This window comes from Pan paniscus, chromosome 15, assembly GCF_029289425.2.
Source record: "Pan paniscus chromosome 15, NHGRI_mPanPan1-v2.0_pri, whole genome shotgun sequence".
Taxonomy (NCBI): domain Eukaryota; kingdom Metazoa; phylum Chordata; class Mammalia; order Primates; family Hominidae; genus Pan; species Pan paniscus.
In genome coordinates this window covers 70,820,215-70,839,810 of record NC_073264.2, presented here as the reverse complement: position 1 = coordinate 70,839,810, position 19,596 = coordinate 70,820,215, and the positions used below count along the sequence as shown (strand labels likewise).

The 19,596-nt window shown below is 45.8% G+C and overlaps 1 protein-coding gene across 1 annotated transcript in view; it reads right to left on the bottom strand.

Annotated features, from left to right (window-relative positions):
* Positions 1 to 366: 366 nt before the first annotated feature.
* SUSD6 (sushi domain containing 6) overlaps positions 367 to 19,596 on the bottom strand; it is a 103,543-nt gene continuing 84,313 nt past the window's right edge. The window contains exons 3-6 of the mRNA XM_034937725.2: positions 11,901 to 12,098; positions 10,754 to 10,892; positions 6,402 to 6,829; positions 367 to 4,551 (exon numbers count right to left, since the gene is read on the bottom strand). Coding sequence (XP_034793616.1) covers positions 4,526 to 4,551; positions 6,402 to 6,829; positions 10,754 to 10,892; positions 11,901 to 12,098 — 791 coding nt within the window. The 3' untranslated portion in view covers positions 367 to 4,525. The remainder of the gene's footprint in view (positions 4,552 to 6,401; positions 6,830 to 10,753; positions 10,893 to 11,900; positions 12,099 to 19,596) is intronic.

Below are 19,596 nucleotides of genomic sequence, written 5' to 3'. Positions count from 1 at the left end.
GCTGGAGTACAATGGTGCAATCTCAGCTGGCTGCAACCTCCGTCTTCTGGGTTCAAGCGATTCTCCGGCCTCAGCCTCCCAAGTAGATGGGATTACAAGCATGCACCACCGCGCCCAGCTAATTTTTGTATTTTTAGTAGAGATGGACTTTTGCTATGTTGGCCAGGCTGATCTCAAACTCCTAGTCTCAAGTGATCCAACTGCCTTGGCCTCCCAAAGTGCTCTCCATCCTGGCTCCTCCACCTCTTGCCAGGCACCCCTCCCTACAGAGCTAGTGCCTCATCCTTCCATGACCTCCTGCCCACATATGCTCTTTCAATCTAAGGTTTCTGCAAAAACTTTCAGGAAGGATCACATCTCCCAGAATTGCCTTCATAAGAACTTTTTTTTTAATTATTTAGAAATGCAGTTATATACATAGAACAATTAAAATTAAATTAAACTTTGTACAAATATTAAAATACTATCTTCACACCCACTGCAATGTACAGGATACCAAAAAATATATATATAAAATAAAATAAAGCAAACCCAAACTGATTGAGTGACATCCTGCACAGAGTCAATTATGAATGTGTTGTTTTAAACCATTATATGAGTACCATTCTGCAAAGGATTCCATAGTGGTGCGATAACCTGAAGAAGCCAGGGCAGGGTGCGGGGACTGCCACACAGCCCACGTATATCTCTCCTCCTTGCTTGGCAACTGAGTGCTTTGCCCCTGCATCCCCTTCTACTAGCTCTGCTGCTTGGCAGAGGGGGCTCAACCTTGAGGTTTTCATTCACAATTCTACTAGGGTTTCAACTGGAAATTAAGAGCCATTTCCCAGCAAAGCTGGGCCTGCCACCTTTTCCTCTCTAGGGAACCAGCAACTACACCATTCAGACCAAACATATGCCAAGCAAAATATTCTCCAAGTCCCATCTTGGGGCACCAGTAAGGACTGTCCCTATTCCGAGAGCTGACAGACCCAGCAGGCCCAAGAGAAGCTCCCAGCCTCACTCGCTGTCCTTGGCATTAAGCTGTGAAGCCTGCATGCTGCTTCCCTGCTAGGCCTTTTTTTTTTCTTTGGGGGTGAGGAGTAAGGATGCAGAAATGATTGCAGCATATTTCATTCTCTATGCAAGGATGTTCCTCGGAAATGGAGGCGACATTGTTATGTGGGAAGCAAGTGGTCTGAGGGCTCAGCTGGGACTGGGAGGGAAAGGGCTAAGGGCTATCTATTCCCATGCCACCACCCATGAAGCAGGAAGAGTATACCTTTGTCTGAATTGCCATCTGGCTTCTCCACTGAACTTTAAAGCTGGCGGGAGGAGGGGGAGGGCAAGATGAATGGGAAAGAAAATATTAGCTTAAGATCTGTTTGCAAATGGAGTGCTTGTATTTATAGAAGGTACATTGAAATGCCTTATAAAACCAAACAAACTCATAAAGTGGCCAGGATTCAGTCCATTTCACAGTTCATACCCAGTGAAACGGGAACACAGCACATAAAATACAGAAATGGCAAAAGATAGAGCCTACCTGCTAAACTAAGGCATGGAAGGGACGGATATTTTAAGTGATTTTCACCATATTCTGGCCCTTGAAAGTCATTAGAATGTGACTGCAAGTCACCAGGATATTAAATCTGCACTGAGTCAGCTCAAGTGTGCCAAAAAAAAAAAAAAAAAAAAACAAAAAACACCAACAACAAACAAACAAACCCAAAAACTCTTTTAAATGTCCTTTGGTGCTGGCCATTCTCCTGCATCAGCCTCTTGCTGGAATGCCCTAGAGGTGAGCCCGGGAAAGCAGGGCTGTGGCCGGTTTCTTCCACCTGTTTCCACCTGCTCCAGGCTCCTCAGGCAGCCTGTCTTTTAACAGCCTGCCACCTGCTGCTACCCTTGTCTCTCAGCCAGGCCCCACCTCAAGGCAGCTGTGGAGTCCCTAATCTCTCAGTAAGGGACAAAGCCCAGAAGCCCTAGAAATAGCAGCACATGGCTGATGGTTAAGAAATTGCTTTGGAAGAAAGAAATAACTGGAGGAAGAAGCTGTCACAGACTTCAGCAGTGAGGGGAGAATGAGCTCCTGCACTCACAGGCCCAGGAGCCTTTGGGAAGTGGGCCTCATCAAAGCCAGTGACAAGAAGGAGGGGAGGAGACGAGAGGGGAGCCAAGGCTCCCATTGTTCTAATTTCTTCCTTTCCTACCAGGTGGGCAAGCCTGGGCTTGTGCTCCTCAGTGTTGTTAGTGGAGGGCAGGGCGGAAAGAGGCTTCAGGAGAAGGAAGGCTTTTCATTTCACCAGGGATCAAGCTGGTCACCTATGCAGCTGAATAAACCCCAAACAAAAAGTGCAATCTCTTAGGGGGACAAAACCCCAGAGTAACAAGATAGAAAAAGGTAAGATCTTCCATTTTAAAAACCATTCTAGAATAGAATGTGGGTTTTGAAACAGTGAAAAATAAAAGCTGAAGGCTCAGCAGTGAGACTTCAGATTACCACCCCTCCCCCTTTTGTCCCTGCTTTCTGTTTTGGAGGAAGACAAGGGCACTGCTGTGGGTGAGGTAAGGCGACTGGGGCCATTAGGGACAGCCCTCCAGGTGGGCCCATGCTAGTCTCATCTGCCTTCTATTTCTAGCACCTTCTCCAACCAGCTCCCTACCTACCTATGCTTTCCTGGACTCAGCACAGCAGATGAGGGCTCCTGGGGGAGGGGAAGTGTGGGAGTGGCCAACAGGCACAGCAGGCACTGCCCTTACCCTGAGAGGAAGGAAGGAAGACTACAAGTGGCAGCAAGAGGCCAGGGAATGACTGGGTGGTAAAGTGCGTGTGTAAGCGCGGAGGCAAGAGGGTAAAAGGCTGGGAGAAGACCACTCCCCTCATCTTCTAGGCCACCCACGCCTGGAGCCAACCCTGTTAGGTAAGGTACTGAAAATATACTGGGATTTTTATTTTTACCACCCCCAAGCAGAGAGGCTCAGGGGAGGAGCAGACATGCAGCACAGGGTCCGCTTCGAAGTTTCCCAGCCACAGTGCTTCAGAAAATTTCAGAAAAAAGCAAAACAAACATTCCTTACTGCTGCATCTATCTTCTAAGATGACAGCAGTTGGCAGAGTTCGTCCACCCCAGCCTAGTTAGCATTCAACACATGGCTATGGGAGAGCGCCCCTCATCAGTGGGCTCCTCCCCCAGGGCCCTGTACTCCAGGCTGCTCCACACCCCTCTGCCCACCTCAGGCCATTAAGGTCGGGGTGCACATGGACTGTTTCTCAGCCCTTCCCCCAGGGGGCCAGGGAAGACAAGGAATTGCTTGTCAGCTGTGACATGCGAGGGGTGGCAGGGAAGGGCAGAAGTAGGAAAAGCAGCAGCACAGCAAGCAGCAGGCCACTTCCTGGGCACAGTTACTAAGGCACGTGACCATGGTGAGGAGGATCCTCAGGACCGGGCTGGAGCTGCCTGCAGCCACCCGGGGACTTGGTCTGTGCCTCTCGGCCTCCCCTCCGTCACCACAAACCCAGAAAGGGGCAACCTGCCCAGACTGCCAGTGACCAGATGGGCACTCCATGGCATCTCAGCAAGTCTCCTTCCTGCCCCAGGCCCCTGTGGGCAGCAAGAAAGCCAGAGCTATCTGGGATAAAACCCAGGAGGCAGCATGCAACTTCCCCTTATACTCCAGGGAAACAAAAAAAGACAAGGCCAGGAAGGCCGATGCTGGAAGTAGGAAGTGAGAACTTGCATATTAGGAAGACAATCATTATCAGCCATTTTCCTTCTCTCCCTTGGGATCTTCTGGATGCTTCTTGGAAACTCTCAACTCAACAGGGCCAGGAGCTTGCGCCTTTGGGCCAGATGGCTGGGTCCTGGGCCAGCGTGGACATGATTCTCCAAATCTTCCATCCTCGGCCAAGGAAATGTGCCACCAGGGTCAACCCAGGGCAAGCCCAGGGACTACACTCTCACCCCAATTAGAGCCACTTCTGCCACTCTTGACTCAAGAGCTCTCACACCTGGATCTGTTCCTGCAAAGGGCAGTAGGGGCAACCCTCAAAGGAAACAGGACAGACCCAGGCCCGGCCCCCTGTGTGGCAGGGGGCAGCAGTGCAGCCACTAAGGCTTGTGGACAGCAACAAGCCTGCATGACAGGGAAACTGGACAGGGTGGGGGAAAGGCACAAGTAAACACAGCAGCACTCAGGCCCACAGGAGCTGGTGGGGGCTGCCGCCAAAGAGCTGGCTGGAGGGGACCCAGAGGCTTAGGAAAAGGGAGGGTTTGATCCAGCACATTCAAATATGTCTCTGACAGATGGGAAGGCGGGGCCAGGCAAAGAGCCAGCTCCTCCAGCTGTCCAACAGGCAGATGGCGAGAATCTTCCTTGAGTTTCCAGCAAGGTGGGCCTATAGGGCCCTCAGAGATACACAGATACACAGGTGGCAGCTCAGGTATCCAGGTAAGGTGGCTGGAGAGTACAGGGTGCTCAATCCACAGGGAGAGGGAGGAAGGGCTGAGAGAACCTCGCAGAGAGGAAAGGCTGGCCGCTGCCCTCATGCTTCTTTCAACAGTGGAATATCTGCAGGAAGACCAGAAGAAAAGCACAGTGGTTACCTTGTGTGGATCTCCAGAGCACTCTCGACCCCACTGCAACTTAGGGGCTATCCCACATAGCCCCTAATTTAAAGAAAGTAAATGTCCCACTCATACACTTCTAGGTAGGCAAAAACTCCCTACCTCCTTTTTATTACTTTCTAGCTTATCTTTCCCAGTGCCTATGTGAAAAAAACTCAATGTTCAGCCTGGTATTCAAACCATCCTCCTCTCTACCTTAGCTCTGCTGGTCTAGTCACTTCTCTTTCTCTCCTAATTCCACCCTATGAGGCTACAAAGCCCTGTTAAGTCCCACTGCCTCCTAAGGCCATCTGCCAGTCGTGTGACTTTGGATAAATCACTTCCCTTCTTTTGGTTTCAGCTTCTTCATATGCTGTGGGCCTCAAGCTCCCAACTTCCTAGGGTATTATCAGTCTCAAACAGCTCAGGCATGGCCTGCAAGGAACTCACTGACTTATGTGTCTTGTTTTCTGAACCCCTCATTCTGACAGACACTACAATTCCTGGTTCTATTATTTCTTGAGTATAGGCCCCACCATCTTCCCAAATGGCTGATACTCCATGCAGGAAGACAGCACATTTCAGATTTCTCTGTATCACCCCTGAAACCTAATCCAGCATTAGGCACAAGATGGCCTCTCAAAATGCTTGTTAAATACAAAAAAACGAAGCTAGGTAGCATGGAAGAGGAGGAAGAGGAGGGCCCCACCTTGGCTCCTTGGGAGGATAAGGGCTATGATATACACTTACACACATCTCACAATATGTGTGGCTGGCTGACTGTGGGGTTACTGGCTTCCAGATTCAAACCTGGGTCAACTATTTTAATGGCCAACCAAGAAAAATGAAAGCAAGATGTTGATAACCAGGAAGCTCCATAAACATGATCTGCTTTCAATAATTTCCAACTTCTTTGCTTTGAGATATTCTAAACCTTAGACATTTACTATGCCCAGGAGACCCAGGAAGCATAAAGTTTCCTCTAAGGCTCTTTTAGGGAGGCTTTCTGAGTGTACAAGTCTTCACTATAGAAAGGGGCATCTAGGGTTAGTCTCATCCTGAACTACATTGGGATTTATCTTAAAGACAGCTTTCAAAGTGACAGACTCAAGCCCAAGGTAAACTGGCCTCTGGCAAAGGCAGAAACATCAGGAGGCAGTAATTTCATTCTGTGATTGTTTGCCACAACGGCGCTAGAGCCACCTGGAAGGCAGAATCTGGCTTCAAATCCCAGCTCAGCCATTTACCAGTGGGCCAAGTGACTTACCTTCTGTGAGCCTTAGTTTCCTCAGCTGTAAAATGGGGATGTCAATAAATACCTGTGTCTTAGGATCACTGTGATGTTTAACTGAGATAGTGCAAGAAAACAAACTAGCATAGTACCCGGAACACTCCTGTTTAGAAAGCAGCAGCTGTCTGCTCTAGAGAGGCTCTCATTTTTCTGTAAAATAACCTATGCCTCCTTGTCATTCCTGACCTTTCAGGAACATAACATTTATAACAAGAGGACAGACCCCACCCCCAACTCCAGCAAGCTGTCTATCTTTTGATTTAGCAAGGCTCTGTGACTATGAATGGCCTCAGAGACTCCAAACGATCAGAATTCACAGGCATCAGTGAAAAGTCTCACTACAGAGAGCCCAAAGCCCTACTCAGTACTCTGAGGGTGAAATTCTATTTTGTAGGCAAATACCCCAGGTACTATATTTTTTTTGCTAAAAATATACCAATTATTTAGAAAGGCTCACAGTCCTTCCTCACTCCCAGCAAGGACCCTAAGCAGCTAATAATTCATGTTCAGCTTGGACCACTCACCATCTGTGTACTCCTCTGACGTGAGGGATAAAAGGCTTTGTATGTCACTGTTCTCTGAATCTGCAGTTTCTTTGTGTGCCAGTTGGCGGTTCCCTGAGCCGGCCACCCAGGAAGAGGTGGTTGCCTGATGCACCATCACAGTCTCTGAGCCCCGAGAGCCCCAGGCTTCACATAGTCCAGACTGGCCTGGGGCCTCATCTTCTCCACCTGCAGAGGAGCAGGCCCCTTGGTCCGGCAGCTGTTGCTCCCTTGGCACGCTCCTCCCACTGGGCCCAGACCCTTCTGACAGCACAATCTGTACTCTGGGGTCAGCGGGTGGCACACAGTGACCAGAACTGCCATATACAGCCTCCTCGTATGATGGTAGTGCAACCTGGACTCCATCCACCATGATGGAGACCTGGTCCCCAGATACCCCCTGGTCACGCCTGGAGTGGAGGAGGAAAAGACAAAGGATGAATTAGAATAAACGCACAGATAAACAAGCATGATAATAATAATAGCAGCAGCCACCATTTTTGAGTACTTACTATGTGCCAGGCAAAGCACTAGGAATTTTAAACACCTTATCATGCTGGATTCTCACCTGAGCCCTTTCAAGTAGGGATTCACCAAGAATGCAAATGAGGCTCACAGAAGTTAATTAACTTGCCCGCAATCACACAGCTGGTAAAGGATGGAGCTAGGATTTGAATCCGATTCCATCAGCCTCCAAAAACTGTGTTCTTAACCTCTGGGTACACAGGCACCTGGCCCTTTTACCCTGTGGAAAAACTAGGAGCCTAGAGACCCAGAAATAAAGGCATTCATTCAGCACAGCTAAAATAAGGAAGTGAGAGAATGATGGTGGCATATATCTGTGAATATACTAAAAACCACTTCACTGTACACATTAAATAGGTACACTGTATGGTATGTGGAATATATCTCAATAAAGCTGTTAAAAAACAGGGAAGAGTGGGATACTGGACTAGAAATCACAATAATTTTGTTCTGACTCAGCCATACTGCTTTTTTAAAAAGTTTGTAAACTTTTTGAAAACTTTGAACACAAATACAGAAAACAGAACACAAGAAAAATCTGTGTATAGTTAGCTGATTTACTCCAAAAGTAACAGTGGTATAAAACTCCTATATAGGTCAAGAAAAAGAACACTGCCCAGAACCTAGACCCTTTGCACCTGTCCCAAAATCACTCCCATTGCCTCACCACAAAAAGTAACCACTATCCAGACTTTCATGAAAATCATTTCTTTGCTTTTTATTTGAACAGTTCTACTACCTAAACATGAATCCTTCCACACTGTGGTTTAGTTTTGCATATATATTTTTTTTAATTAAAAAAATTGTTTCTCTTTTGAGAAAGGGTCTTACTCTGTTGCTCAGGCTGCAGTGCAGTGGCGTGATCACAACCTACTGCAGCCTCAACATCCTGGGCTCAGGTGATCCTCCCACTTCAGCCTCCCAAGTAGCTGGGACTAAGGCATGCACCACCACGCCTGGCCAATTTTTTGTAGAGACGGAGTTTCTCCACGTTGCCCAGGCTGGTCTTGAACTCCTGGGCTCAGGCAATCCTCTCACCTCCTCCTCCCAAAGGATTACAGCGTGAGCCACTGTGCCTGGACAGTTTTGCATATTTTTAATCTTTACTTGAATGGGATAACAAAGTAAATTTGTGAGAGTATATATCTGTTTCTGGCTTCTTTTACTCAACATCATACATGTGAGGCTTATTCATGCAGATATCTTTTTGGGGGATCACTTTTGTTACACACATAAACATGCCTTTTTTTTCCCTGAACCATCTAAAAGTAAGGTGAAGACGTTATTTAACATATATTTCCTAAGAGTATCCTTTCTGATACAACTACATTATCGGATCCCAGAAATTTAACATTGGTGTAATACAATAACACAAATTTTCCTAACTATCCAAAAATATATCCACTTCAGCTGCAGTCTTCTTTGTTTTCATCCAGGACCCAATTAAGTAACATGTATTGCATTTAATTGTCCTGTCTCTTTCATCTCATTTAATCTGTTAAACAGTCCACTATAGTTTTTCTTTCATGACATTGGCTTTTTTCTAAGAGTCCAGGCCAGCTGTCTCAAAGAATGTCCCACAATCTGGACTTGTCTAATAGTTTCCTCGGCATTGGATTCAGGCCAATCCTAGGTGACGCTGTGTCCTTTCAGCTCATCAGTTCAAGAAATATAGATGGTCTGCTGCTAGACCATATTATTGTTGCTAGATTGTTGTTAGTAGTTCTCAATTTCCTCACCTGCTCTTGGCAGTAAAATCTGTGCTACATACACTCTGAGAGGAGAGAAGTGGCAGAGGTTTTTGGAAGGAAGGGAAAGTTTGATGGGAGCACTTTAGGAGGCTGAAGTGGGCAGACTGCTTGAGACCAGGATTCAAGACCAGCCTGGCAATGTGGCAAAACCCGTATCTATAAAAAATACAAAAAAATTAGCTGGGTATGGTGGCACATGCCTGTGGTCGCAGCTACTAGGGAGGCTGAGGTGGGAGGATCACCTGAGCCCAGGGAAGTCATGGCTGCAGTAGGCTGTGATCACGCCACTGCACTCCAGCCTGGGCAACATGAGTGAGACCCTGTCTCAGAAAAAAAAAAGAAAGCAGTGTGTAAACTGGCATGTGCTTGACTTTTGTTACTCAAAATAGTGTTTGGCTTAAAAAGTAATATACATACACAGCACAAAATTTAAATGGGGTCTACAATGAAAACCGAATCTCTCCTCTACTCAAATCAAGCAAAACTAGCCAGTTACTTTTAACAAACTTACAAGTTAACTATAGGGGGAAAAACTCCCTAATTTAGATGAGATGCAGAACTGATCAGTTTGACTTTAGGTGGAAATAGCTGATCATTTCAAGTAAACAATCCCCTTCAAATCCTCTTCATCCTATTAATTAATAGCCTTTAAAAATAACTGCTAGCCTCTTCCCAAAAACAAAATAAAAGAAAGAAAATCACACATAGTACACAGAGATTAAATCTAGCCTGGTCCTTGTCTGTAAATCCAAATTTGGAACATTTTACTGAATGCAGTTTACTTTGGCCCTTTATGTTTGTGAGTTATAACAGTGACTGATGAAGGACTGTGAAGATATATAAAAAATGTTACTCCTCAAGAGGGAATGAGGAACTGCCAGGAAGGGCCAAGCAACTGCAGAAGCCACAATGGCCTGGAAGAAAAGTCCATGATCGGGAATCCACTCAGGGCCAGCACCATCAGCCCTGCCCTTCATGCTCCTCGCCCCTAGACAACTTGTGGCTAAAGCAGTAGACTGGAAAAGGAAACTGCTAAAGGCAGGCAAGAAAATCCACTTCCTTTGTTTCTCCTCAGTGTGGTGCAGTGGTTCTAAATCCTAGCTGCACAGAAAAACTAAGCTTTTTATAAAAAGCGAATGCCAGGGTTCCATTCCAAACCAAATAAATCAGAATGGGAATGGAGGCCCAAGTGTTGATATTTGTTTTTAAACTCCCCCAGGTGCCTCTATATTGCAGCCGGGACTGGGAACCAGGAGTGCAGGATAGTGGCTCACAAACTTAAGTGTTCATCAAAATCACCTGGACAGCTTGTTAAACAATATCACTGGGCCTCACCCCTAGAGCTTCTCATTTGGTTGATCCTAACAAGTTCCATGATCCTGACGCTGCTGGAACCACGCTTTGAGAACCACTGGTGTAGGGGAAATGACATGGCTTTGGAATTGAACAGATTTCCGTGTTTTTTTTGTTTTTTTTTTTTAATGGGACAGAGTCTTACTCTGTCTCCCAGGCTGGAGCGCAGTGGTGTGATCTCGGCTCACTGCAACCTCTGCCTCGTGGGTTCAAGTGATTCTCCTGCCTCAGCCTCCAGAGTAGCTGGGACTACAGGCGCGCGCCACCACACCCGGCTAATTGTTTTGTATTTTTAGTAGAGACAGGGTTTCACCATGTTGGTCAAGCTGGTCTCAAACTCCTGACCTCAGGCGATCCGCCCACCTCAGCCTCCCTAAGTGCTGAGATTACAGGCATGAGCCACCGCGCGCAGCCTCAGTTCTGAGCTCTGTTGTTATCTAGAGGTATAACCCTGAGTGAATAACCTCTCTGAGCCTCAATTTCCTCATCTGCAATGGTCCTATGAGGATTAAGATAATGTATGCAAAGCAATAAGCACAATGGTAGACACATCTAGGAGTTTAACACATGGCAGGGCCCTCCCCACTCCCTGGACACACACAGACCCACAGAGATTGGGGCCACCAGCAACCCTCCACCAAAGACTGGCCCCCACAGTAATGCTTGCACCTGCCTGTCTCATGTCAGCTCTGTCACTGGGCTCACCTGCTATGATGGAAAGACTTCAGCTTTGGCTGCAGCAGCACAAACAGCACCACGAGGAGGAGAATGAGCGCCACGGAGCTGGCAGTAGAAGCCACTATAGACAGCGTGGGGACCCCAAGTGATGTGTGGGTGTCTTTGTCTATAAAAACAAGCCATCATCAGAAGGGTTTTGTACCCAAATACACAAAACAGCTGATGGGCCCCACAGCTGATCTTGTCAAATGCCTCCTGAATGGTGCAACACAGACATCCTATGGTCAGGGTCATTTCAGGAATAACAGCTTAGAATGACCTATGTATACACAGTTCTTTTGGAAAAGGACCATTTCCCTATCCTGTTTCTTGAATAAAAAATTCCCCTCACTTCTAATCTTTGAGGTCCATCTGACACATAAACTCACTTAACCCTAGAGATTTTACCTTTATAAACTACTTTGATGCCATCCTCAAAAGCAAGTTTGTAAACATCGACCATTTAACTGGGCATGTCATTCCACCATCTTAAGTTCTACCTATGTTCTTCCCAAGTGGCAGGATTAATTTACAGAAACTGGACTGTAATAAAACCTTGTCTTAAGATCCACAGCTTTAATTGTAACTCTCAGGTTGGTTCCCACCCATTTCTGGGGTGTCATAGGTTAAACATGCTCTGGTCTTGAAGCCTGAGTGGGAAGCACAAAGATGGTTATATGACACACTTTCCTGCAAGCAGGTGGATTTTCCTGTCATACAAGACAGGAGGAAGCAGGAAGGGTGGGAGGTCTTTTGTCCAGCTGGTCTGTAGCTCCATTCAAGGAAAAATGAAATGGAAGAGACATTAGAGAAGGTATTAGCATTGTGCTCACTGTGAGAGCAGAACATGGTCAAGGGTCACCAACACTTGGCCATGCAAACAAGAGATATTGAACATCAAACGGGCTTTACAGAGCAGGGCAGATGGCTCAATGAAATGCAATAGGACATGCACCAGCAACCTCAAGTATCTTCCACAAAGACATGAAGACCCAAGGAAGGGAGGCTGCAGAGCATCAACTGGGGCTGGGCTGCACCACAGCAAAGAGTGCTCTGGAGGAAGCATGCTTTGCATCCTGTGAGTTAACAGAAAGCAGAACCCCAGCAGCATCCCTTTTTCATCTGCCAGACTGACCCTCGTTGAGATGGCAGCTAATCTCCATGGCTGGTTTCCACTCGCCATTCTTACACGTCAGGTATTTGTAATCGCCCTTCAACATGTAGCCTTCAGCACACAGGTATTCGATGACACTGCCTGCTGTCAGGGGGTCTCTGCAGGGCCGGGGGTGGCAGATGTAGCCACCATTCTCTGGCTCCGGTGGTAGGGGGCACACTGCAAAGACAGGGAGAGAGCAGCGGTACAGTGGTGAGGTATCCAGTAGGAGTCTGCTCTCAGTGACGCAGCTCTGAAGGCCTCTACAGGAAACACAGGAGGAGCAAAGAACCCTTTCCTTGGAGGAGTTGTTAACCAAACCCTGGAAACTCAGGTTGCCACTGACAGAGGGGAAGTACACTGGCAACAGGGGAAGTGGCTGCTTGCAACATTTCCCCCTCCCTCCCCACCATGCCTTAAGAGAATTCCATCCATAAATGAACGGCAGACTCTAAATCTTGAACCTATAGAGATCTAGACATAATAGTTTTAATAAAGCCTGTATTATGTAATAAAGCCTGTAACACACACAATAAATCACAGTGAAAGGAGGTAAAATGTTGGCCTTGTTTCCACTATCAATGTCAGAAAAGACTCCATTGTATAATAAAAACGTGCACTCTTGGCCTGAGAGGGGATTTCTGATAGATTCCCTGGGAGGCTTCCCAAACCCCCTGTGCATCTTCCATTCTCTGACTATAGTAGTCAATGGCACCACCTGTCTCTATCCCATAATAAATTCCACATTTTCCACTGATATACAGGACTGCCTAGTTTCAAAAGCACCCTCACCTCCCGCCTTATTTGTCCTGACAACTCTGTGAGACAGCTATCGTTACTCTCCTTTGAAGAAGAAGACACTGAGGGCCCCAAAAGTTAAGTGACTTTTAGCCAAGCTTACAGCAAGGTAAATGGCAGGCTTGGGGTCACAGTCAAATCTTCTGATTCTAAACCTCTGTTCTTTCCACCAGCAGACATTGCTTCTACCCCATGAGCTGCATGGCCTTTAAGGGGTATGGGTGTCAAGGTTACCTCCCCTTTGCCCTCTTGAAACTGGTCAGTTAGGGAGATGGCTGGCAGTGCCTAGGTATGGTGGGAACCCTGATAAGTTGCAGTAATGGTAAGTCAGAGGATCTGGAAGGTCTGAGTGGACCTGAGGAGGAAAAGGACAACCTCTGATTCCACTCTGGACTGACACTGCAAAACTGAAGCCCCCAGGTAGTGGACTGCCGGGTATTACCAGCCAAAACAGTAAAAGTGGGGGCACTACAGAATCACTGTTTGGAATGTTGGGCTGAGGTAGAATGGCCAGGCAACCATGAATGCAATAAAGACCAAAAGTTTTCCAAAGGAAATTCAATTTTGCTGACAAATAACCTGCCCCCATCCTGAATATCACAAGGACATCTGTATGAGAATAAGAACGGTCGTTTTCTTTTTCTCGTTTCCTCTGACAGGCCTGGAGTGACTGAGAGTCACACCACAGTGCCTGACTGTCCAAGATAAGGCAGTTTCTCATCCACGAGAGGGGCAGACCACACCACCCTGCAGCTGTGCCCTCACAGCCTCTCTCACCCATGCCTCTTCTTTCCAATCTACAAATGGCTGTTAAGCAAGCTGACTGCCAGCCAGGTTGGGGAGTGGACACCAAATGGAAAAGAGATGATTGGCTCCCTACCCTCAATTTGCTTATCACTTGAGATGGGGAGAAAAGACACTTTTTCTTTTCTTTTTTTAGGTGATGCCACTAAAAAAAAGATGCCATTTTTAAAAAGCTATTAACAAAACAAAGCTGGGTAGGTGCCACAGGGATCCAGAGAAGTCTGGCAGCTTCTCTGAAACTAGGAAATGAACTCCAGTAAGCTCCCCCCAAGTCCCCTCTAAGGACCCAACTTGTCCCTATTCTCCTCCACCACCAGAGTCTTGAACAGGAGGAAGAAAAACGCAAACACTCCTTCTGGTGCTCTTTAACTTTGGCCAAGTAGTTCAGAGCGCTGGCCAGCTAGATTTCCAAAGAAACCTCCGCAAACTGCTTTAGCCTTTACACTTTCCCTCTTTTGTTGAGGGCAGCAGGCCTGCCACAGATCTCCCTGACTTACTCCCTGGCTCTCCTTGGACTGTGTCTAATTGGTTCATTTCCGTGGCATAATTAATGCTGAGCACCCCATGGCAGCTCCTGAAAGCAGGCAGGACCCACACACAAGTCCAATGTGCTGGGAAGGACAGTCTCAGGGGAAGAGCTGCTGATTCTAAAGCCACTCCTGCTTTGCTGGGTATCTCTTTCCATAAAACCCGCATCTCCACAGAATCTTTGAGTGGGATCCTGGAGGTCACCTAGCACTCATAATAAGTCAAAAAAAAAAAAAAAAAGTGAGGACTGCAAAGAAGTGACTTGCAATTCAGTTTAATTTCAATTCAACTAATGCTTACTGATTCTGAGTAGGGGGTCACTGTGCTATGCTCTGAAAAAGGACAAAAATATAAGCACCTCAGGTCCTTCTTGCCAAATAGGGATATGACCATTAATTAAGTGCACACATATATTTAAAAAATCATTCTCTTTATGGCTTCTGGTTTAAGGACTCTTTCTCTACTCTGAGGTTATAAACATACTCTCCAGTATTTTCTTGTAATGCTTTAGGGATTAGGTTTTTGTTATTTAAAATACTTTTACAAAACAAAACAAAACAAAACAAAACAAAAAAAACAGACTCATGGGAAATATACAAGGTATTAAATTCAAAAAGGGTGCACAGTGTCCCCTGTCACTGGGTTCCTCTTTCCAAAGTCACTGCACCAGTTTCTACCATATTCTTCCAAAGATACTCTATATACAAATTTATTCTAACACATGTCAAATAATGTGATTTGTGCCACAAGAGAGGAAGTTCAAAGCAGGAATAGGGGAGCCTAGGAAAGGATCTCCGAGGAAGTAGCACTTCAGATGGGGCTTCACTTCATCAGGAAGGGAGGTGATAGTTTGAAGTAAATGCACTGAAGTGGGAAAATGTAGGTTAACTTCTGAGAACAGCAAGCAGCCCAGTTTGGCTGGGTTGAATAATTTTTTTAAAGTCCAAAAAAATAACATGAAGAGTGATGAAACCATCTTGTAGAGGACCTTCCTTACAAAAGGAGATATTTATAATTATAGTCAAAGAAAAGGGGGAGCCGCTGAAGGTTCTTGAGGAGGGTAGCATTATAAGAAAAGCAAATTTATAATTTGATATAAGATGGACTAGAGGTAGGAGAGACCCCTTAGATTATGTCAACATTATAGCAATCCTAGTATTGATACAGGAGCTAGAAAGAAATTATTTAGGCAGATAGTGACGGCAAAAGAGTCCTCAGCAAGGTTTCCCTTTTAAGGAAAAGCAGCCTCAAAATCATTTCTTTTCTAACAAAGAGCAGCCTGAAAAATCGAGCTGCAAAGATAAGCAAGCTGGAAGCTTGCACAGGTGAATGCCAGCAGCTGTGCCAATAGAAAAGGGCCACCTGGAAGCCAGGTGTGCTCAGAGTGGAGGCTCCATGTTCCCTTTTCTTTGTCACCACGTGTACAGTAAGGACCAGGCAACATGGTGCCCGCCAGGTAGAGAACCCATCTGCATAATAAAAGATTAGGGTGGGACGGCCAGCTATTTCACAACTATGCAAATGGCACACGTGGTCCAACCAATCTTTCGTCCCCTATGTAAATGGTCTCCTCAAGCTCATCTATAAAACCTTCTTCATTTAACTGCAGAAGTGCAACCCATTTTCTCTGGGACCCCTCTCTGTGCAGAGAGCTCTTCTCTTTCGCCTATTAAACTTCCACTCTTAACCTCACTCTTGTGTGTCTGCATCCTAATTTTCCATGGCTGTGGGACAATGAACCTCAGATATTACCCCAGACAACAACACCGCCTCAGTATGGCAAAATAAACTCAGTACAAAAATTATTTTATGCCCATCTATGAAGGTCATAGAAAAGAAAAAAGCTGAAGTATGTCATAAGATGCTCCAGGTTCAAAGAAGAAATAAGGATGCCTAAGAAGAAAGGGTCCAAAAAAAAAAAAAAAAGGCAAGTCATTTTAAGACACTAAGAACATGTGAAAAGGCTGGGTACAGTGGCTCACACCTACAATCCCAGCGCTTTGGGAGGTCAAGGTGGGCGGATCACTTGAGGTCAGGAGTTCGGGACCAGCCTGGTCAACACGGTGAATCCCCATCTCTACTACAAATACAAAAATTAGCCAGGTGTGGTGATGCACACCTCTAGACCCAGCTACTCAGGAGGCTGAGGCACAAGAATTGCTTGAACCCATGAGGCAGAGGTTGCAGTGAGCTGAGATTGCACCACTGCACTCCAGCCTGGGCGACAAAGTGAGACTCTGTTTAAAAAAAGAAAAGAAAAGAAAAGAAAAAGAACACATGAAAAAATACGATCCTCTTGACCAAGAGCAGAGTCCTGGCCAACAGCAGGTGTTGAAGAGGACCCTCTCAGTGATGCCTGGGAAGAACACTAAAAAAAGGCAAAACCCACATGGCAAAGAAATTGTTCAGTGGCTTCCAGAAGCCACAGTCTAGGCAAGGAACTGTCTTGATCTGTGCACCAGGATCATTCTCTGACAATTCCACGTTCACAGAAGGAAGCTCCGTACTTAACTCTGGGAAGACAATGAACTCACCTGATTTGGCAGTGCCACATAATTTTAAAAAGAAAAGGAGAAAGCCAGACAATTTTACAGGGGGAAAAAAAAATCAATGAATTATCTTTAGCTTCCTCTCTGCTTTCTATTCTGTCCCACAGCCACATAGGCTTTCAGTGAGCACAGGGAGTGCACACAGTAGGCATTCAGTCAAAGTCCACCCTGGTAACAATGCAGATGAGACGCAAAATGATCTAGCTGATACTTCCACCACCTCCATCGCCTCAGCCTGACACCCTCAGCAGAAACTAACTGCTGAGGACCCTCACCAGCCTTTCTAAAGGTTCCCTGGTTTTGTTGGTTTTGCAGGCCAACCTTTCAGAAGGAGGCAAATTAAAACAAAACAAACTTTTACAACATTCCAAAACAAGCAAAGCAAAATAAGCTCCAGGAAAGGCCCCAGGGGTCAAAGCATTCAATTTAACAAACAGAACAAAATGGGGTCAAAGCATTCAATTTAACAAACAGAACAAATACTTGAGCTCCTTCAAAACAAGGTGTGGAAAGCAGGGAATATAAAGATCAGTGTGACATGCATGCAGCCTCAAAGGGATTAGGGTTGAGTAGGAGAAGGTTACATTTAAATTATCTATAGTGCATTTTTTGTTTGTTTGTTTGTGATGAGTCTCACCCTGTCCCCTGTCACCCAGGCTGGAGTGCAGTGGCAATCTCAGCTCACTGCAATGCCTGCCTCATGGGTTCAAGCGATTCTCCTGCCTCAGCCTCCTGAGTAGCTGGGACTACAGGTGTGCGCCACCACACCCGGCTAACTTTTGTATTTTTAGTAGAGACAGGGTTTCACCATGTTGACCAGGCTGGTCTCGAACTCCTGACCTCAAGTGATCTGCCCGCCTCGGCCTCCCAAAGTGTTGGGATTACAGGCGTGAGCCAGCGCATCCAGCCCCTTTACTTTCCTAATCAACTTGCTTTCACTTTACTCTATGGACTTCCCTAAATTATTTCTTGTGTGAGATCCAAGAATCCTCTGTTGGGGTCTGGATCTGGACCTCTTTCCGGTAACAGAACCATGCCCCCACTACAAGCCTACAACCTAGAGAAGACAGACATGGTCACAGCCAACTCTACCCTAAACCAATGAAGTAAGTGTTAAATGTGACACAAGCTGCTCAAATATGAGCTTTTCTAATAGCCTGGGGTGTCCTTCTGGCTAGGTGATCATTCATCAGCACCCAGGGAGGGTAAGAGCCTGAGGCAAAGAAGAAAAAGAGTAGAAACTAAGGAGAGGAGGAAGGAATGGATGGAAATCACAAACCTAGCACAAAGCTGTCCAACAGAAATATAACATGGCCACAGATGTAATTTAAAATGTTCTAGTAGCCAATTAGGAAGATAAATGGAAACAGGTGAAATTAATCTTAATATTTTATTTAACCCAACATATGAAAAAATATGTTGACTGATTACATCTCAACATGGAGTCAACATAAAAATTCACTAATGAGATACTTTATATTCTTTTTCTCATAGTAGTCTGTACACTTATATAAGAGGCATCTGAATGACAGCGACTCCATCTTGAATAGGGGCTGAGTAAAATGAGGTTGAGACCTACTGGGCTGCATTCCCAGGAGGTTAGGCATGGCATTCTAAATCATAGGATGAGATAGGAGGTCACAAGATACACGTCACAAAAGACCACACCAATAAAACAGGTTGGGCAGAGAAGTTGACCAAAACCCACCAAAACCAAGATGGTGACGAAAGTGACCTCCAGTGTCCTCACTGCTCATTATATGCTAATTATAATGCAGTAGCATGCTAAAAGACACTCCCCCACCATAGCCATGACAGTTCACAAATGCCACGGCTACATAGGAAGTCACCCTATATGGTCTGAAAAGGGGAGGAACCCTCAGTTCCAGGAATTCCCACCCCTTTCCTGGAAATCTAATGAATAATCCACCCCTTGTTTAGCATATAATCAAGAAATAACTATAAATACACTCAGTCGAGTAGCCCATGCCACACTGCTCTGTCTATACTGTCTATACAGCAGCCATTCTTTTATTCCTTTACTCTCTTCATAAACTTGCTTTCATTTTACTCTGTGGACTCGCCCTGAATTCTTTCTTGTGGAAGATCCAAGGACCCTCTCCTGGGGTCTGAATCTGGACCCCTTTCCGGTTACACTTATAGCACATCTCAACTCAGACTAAACACATTTCAAGTTCTCGGTCACCACATGCAGCTACCTAGTAGTGGCTATTGTAGTGGACAGCACAGTCTTAGTGAAGGAGTCCTTGGCCAGCAGTCAGGACAGGTCTGGGGATCTGAAAACAGTGGAAAAGGTTCAGAACCACACCACAGGGCATGAAATGTGAGGCTGAAGATGTGGAAAGAAAGAGGCATTTAGCACTAAGGGTCTCTTAAAGTTATTTAGAAAAGCACTATTTATGTGCTTGCTCTCAAAACCCTTTCTTATATATAAAGGTTATATTTCTACTTCTAGCCTTCAATGGTTTGTAGAAGCAAAGAGATCCAGAGAAAAAGCAAGGTCAATACAGAGAACAAAGGTGTTTAAATGTATAGTTTTGTTTGTTTTGGAATAAGGAAAACAGTAATTATTGCAAACAGATAGTTTATTACCTGTGCCAAGTACTCTTCTGGGTTCTCACTCTACATGAAGCAGGTACTATATTTTCTCCACTTTACAGATAAGGACAATAAGGCTTAACTGAGTTGAGTGATCTGCCTCAAGCCACACATTTGTAATTGGCAGGGCTGGATTCACCAGGAACTCTGGCTTCTAAGCTGCAAGCCTGACCACTCAGTTAAGCCGGGGCCTGCTGAGGGGGGCAGGGCATCAGGAAACCTGCCAGGTTCTGTTTTGTGGCTCATTTCCCCATTTGATGTGCTCAGCCTATGGCTTTGGAGACATCCAGCTACTTTGTACAGCATATAAAAGAAAGAGTTATACCCAGTATGAACAGCCTTTTTCAAAGGGGAGGTGATTCCCCTAAAGAAAGCCTCCC